Here is a 3,633-nt window from a genome sequence, read left to right on the forward strand (position 1 = left end):
CTGGCCCTATAATTACACTCATTTCTGTAAACAGTTCATCCATTTCATCAAAAACATTCTCAACTTTAGTAAAAGATTCATTCATACTACTAATCATTCTCCTATCTCTCACTCTCGCATTAGTCATCCTTTCTTTTACATCACCTAAGGAAAAGCCACACACACTATAGGTATCATTCATACTCAGCCATGATTCATCTGTATTAACACATTTATCTTCCATACACACTTGCACATTTACACCCTTGTCATACTTATTTCTATTCTCACTTTTACTTATAAATTTCCCTTGCACTTTCTCCTCACTTAAAACTTTCAAACGCCTCTTTTTCCTATATTCAACTAACACTAATTGTTTATTTTCCAGCCCTAATTTCTCATGCATACTAGGTTCATACTTGCTCATTTCTAACCAATTATCCATCCCATTTCTCACAAACCTTGATCCTATTCCTTCCACACACACAGGAGGACTCACCCAGCTGAACCCTCTCACACTCTAGTTTCCCGAACATCCTGGCTGACTTACTCCCTTCTTCCTACATACTCTAGCTACATGCCCATCTGCACCACATTCAGTACACTTACCCCGCGGCTCCTTGCACATTCTAGCATAATGACCATCCTTACCACAATTACCACAAATCACATTCATACGATTACTCCTACATCCACTTGCTACGTGCCCAGTCATACCACACCGATAACACTTAATCACTTTCTCTTTCTTACACTCGCTAATTCTATGCCCTACCTCACCACATCCAAAACAAGCACCAAGAGCCCATCTACATTCATTCTTCTTATGTCCTACTTTCCCACATCTATAACACTTCTCTTCACGGATACAACTACCTGACCTATCTTGCGGCGCACTAGCACTCCTATCCCTCCAAACCTGATTCCCTTGCCTAAACCCTTCATTTGTCCTTACAGGTATTCCCACATTACTCGCCCTAACACTCCTATCTACTACATTATCAGCTACCCTCATTGGTCCTCTCAAAATTGCGTCCTTATAACTACCAAATTCTATTACACTTTCTTCCATTCCAGTTCTTACACTCACAGATTTACTTTCTTTCATGCACCTATCTAACTCATAATCCTCAACTATCTCTAGTATATCATCCCATGTCAATCTCTCTTGCGTCCACCTCATTTTCTCTTTGCGTTTCAAATTAATAAATTCACACACATTCTCAGGTACTGTTGCCAAAAACTTCCTCATTAACTCCTTATTCTCATTTATACCTTCATCCCCATACTTCTTCCTAGCTAAAGTTTCCAACCTACATACGTACATTGATATAGCTTCTCCTGCATTCATCCTTGCCTCATCAAAATCATTTTTACGCTTATACTTAACACTCCCTTTCATACGTTTTACCTGCTCAATTATTCTCGTTTTCACACTTTCATAATCAACGTCCCCTACACTCATTATCACTCCATACATCGTCAACAAATACCCAGTCAAATATTCTCTTAACTCCCTAGCCCAAACTCTTTTACTATCACCATACTTATCCTGACAATACCTCTCATACTCCTTGAAAAAATCATTTACATCCCTACTGCTATGCTCATTGAACCTTTCACACCGAGGTACCTCTCTCATAAACACAGTCTTACACACATCACGTTCATTCTCACTGCTATCATCACTGTCTACTCCCTTGTTACCTTCTTCCTCATTCGAATATAATGAATCCACTTCCACACTTAAATTCCTATCCTTAACCATTCCCTTCTTACCCTTTTTCTTACTTACCACTTTCACCCATTCACGATCGTCCTTGCTATCAGCCTGATACTTTTTCTTCTCTTTCTTCACATCACTTTTACCTTTCCTTTCATCTTTCCTCTCCCCTTTCTGTTCATCCTTACTATGCCTAATTCCCTTATCTTCAATATCACCATCACTATTACTACTATCACTATCACTTCCTTTCCTATTATCACCTACCTTAACCTTCTCTTTCACTACCAACCCATTACCCGAAGCGGAGGACACTCCTCCGACTGCACCTTCACCCATTATAGTTTTCATCATCCCCATGACTTGCCCCATCATATCTTCCATTCGTTTCTCCATTCGTTCTTCATTCTCTCGCATCCTCATCTCAACACATTCTTCCACTCTCTCTACTGTCCCCTTTAACTCCCTAAGCTCCTTCTGCATCGCCGCATTCTCCCAGTTCAACCTCTCATTCTCTATTAGCAACCTCTCCTCACGCTCCTTACTCAGCCGCAATTCCTCCTTTAGTAACTTGTTCTGCTCTTCCATTTTTCATCAACCTTAATCCTAAATTCTTAACCTAATTCCGTCCTTCGTCCAACAGTCCAGCTTCTATCCCACCTCAGCAGTCCCTGTTCGGGCGCCAAAATAATGTGGCGGGATGTTTAAAAAACAAGCCCCACACCCTTGAATCACTCTAACAGACAATTATCTCCACAACACAAACTTTCCCCTTACTTTATCAACTGGACTCTTGGACAAAAGGACAAACAAAACAAAACATAACCTTAAAACTATATATTTCTTACAAACTATAATAAATCAAACCAAACCATCCCAAAAAACTTTAAACTCATCAAAACTTAACACTTTAAACTAGAATCACCAGCATCAAAAACTTTACACTATATATACCATAAACCCCATCCAAATTAACGCAAAAAAAACCTAACAAACTTAAATCTAAACCGCACACCAACTCAAAATATATGTTTATAAATATTGCGACACCAGCACTGACGCCACACACAAGCCGAACTGTCTTTTCACGGCAAACTACCACTATATGGTAAACAGGAGTCTCTCTCTCTATGCCATATCGGCCTCAACACCTTGAGTCACAGGTGCCAGTATCATCATCATCATCATCAATCCAAATACACAGGCCAGGTCGTCAACAGTTGAGCAGTCAAATGAGCAGTACAAACAAAATCTTAATACAGGCCAGGTCATCAACAATAAATCCACTTTCAAAATTCGGTCTCTCCAAAGGAGGAATCGCAGCCTGCCAAAATAAAAAAGAAAAACACTTACGAACACTTCTAGCTAACTGAACTATCGCACTATAATCAAAGATAAATAATAAATTGTTCCTATCATTCACAATCACGACAAGCAAAGATAAACAAAACTGTACTTACTTTGAAAATCAAAAAACACTTCCACGCTGGTCGAAAAAATATATAATCCAGCTCTCACACAACTGCCTTATGCTGCAGTCAAATAAAAAAAGCATTCGCTCCGAAACATTCACCACTGTCGTAACCTAACTAAAACATGTAAACAAACAATCTCATTTATACCAACAGTCTTTCTCACCACAAACGATCGTTAACCTAACTACTTTCGCTCGCTAACACAATCTCTCTCTCTCTCTCTCTCTCTCTCTCTCTCTCTCTCTCTCTCTCTCTCTCTCTCTCTCTCAGGATTTGGCAAAAACAAAAATAAAAATAAAGCAAAAATAAATCCTCCACAAGGGGACTTGGGGGCTGATCATATGTGCATTTGGGGCATTGTCACGGTCCCTTACCTCTGCCATTCATGAGCGACCTTTAAACATTTAAAAGGGAAAAGTTAGTAAAGAATTTAGAAGTAAAGGAGAAGGGGAAAAG

General features: G+C 39.4%; 1 protein-coding gene across 1 annotated transcript; it reads right to left on the reverse strand.

The window, feature by feature from the left end:
- Window positions 1–441: 441 nt before the first annotated feature.
- LOC137621126 (uncharacterized protein PF3D7_1120000-like) lies at window positions 442–3,390 on the reverse strand. Its single transcript, XM_068351554.1, has 2 exons — window positions 3,163–3,390; window positions 442–3,026 (listed from the first exon to the last, which is right to left on the reverse strand). Exon 2 carries the CDS (start codon window positions 2,288–2,290, stop codon window positions 500–502), a length of 1,791 nt encoding a protein of 596 aa, XP_068207655.1. The 5' UTR covers window positions 2,291–3,026; window positions 3,163–3,390; the 3' UTR covers window positions 442–499.
- Window positions 3,391–3,633: the final 243 nt, after the last annotated feature.

Source organism: Palaemon carinicauda, chromosome 27, assembly GCF_036898095.1.
Source record: "Palaemon carinicauda isolate YSFRI2023 chromosome 27, ASM3689809v2, whole genome shotgun sequence".
In the NCBI taxonomy this organism is placed as follows: Eukaryota; Metazoa; Arthropoda; class Malacostraca; order Decapoda; family Palaemonidae; genus Palaemon; species Palaemon carinicauda.

What these genes read in the sequence shown, in the direction of transcription:
- LOC137621126 (XM_068351554.1), bottom strand. Translation starts at nt 2,290, where the DNA reads ATGGAAGAGCAGAACAAGTTACTAAAGGAGGAATTGCGGCTGAGTAAG.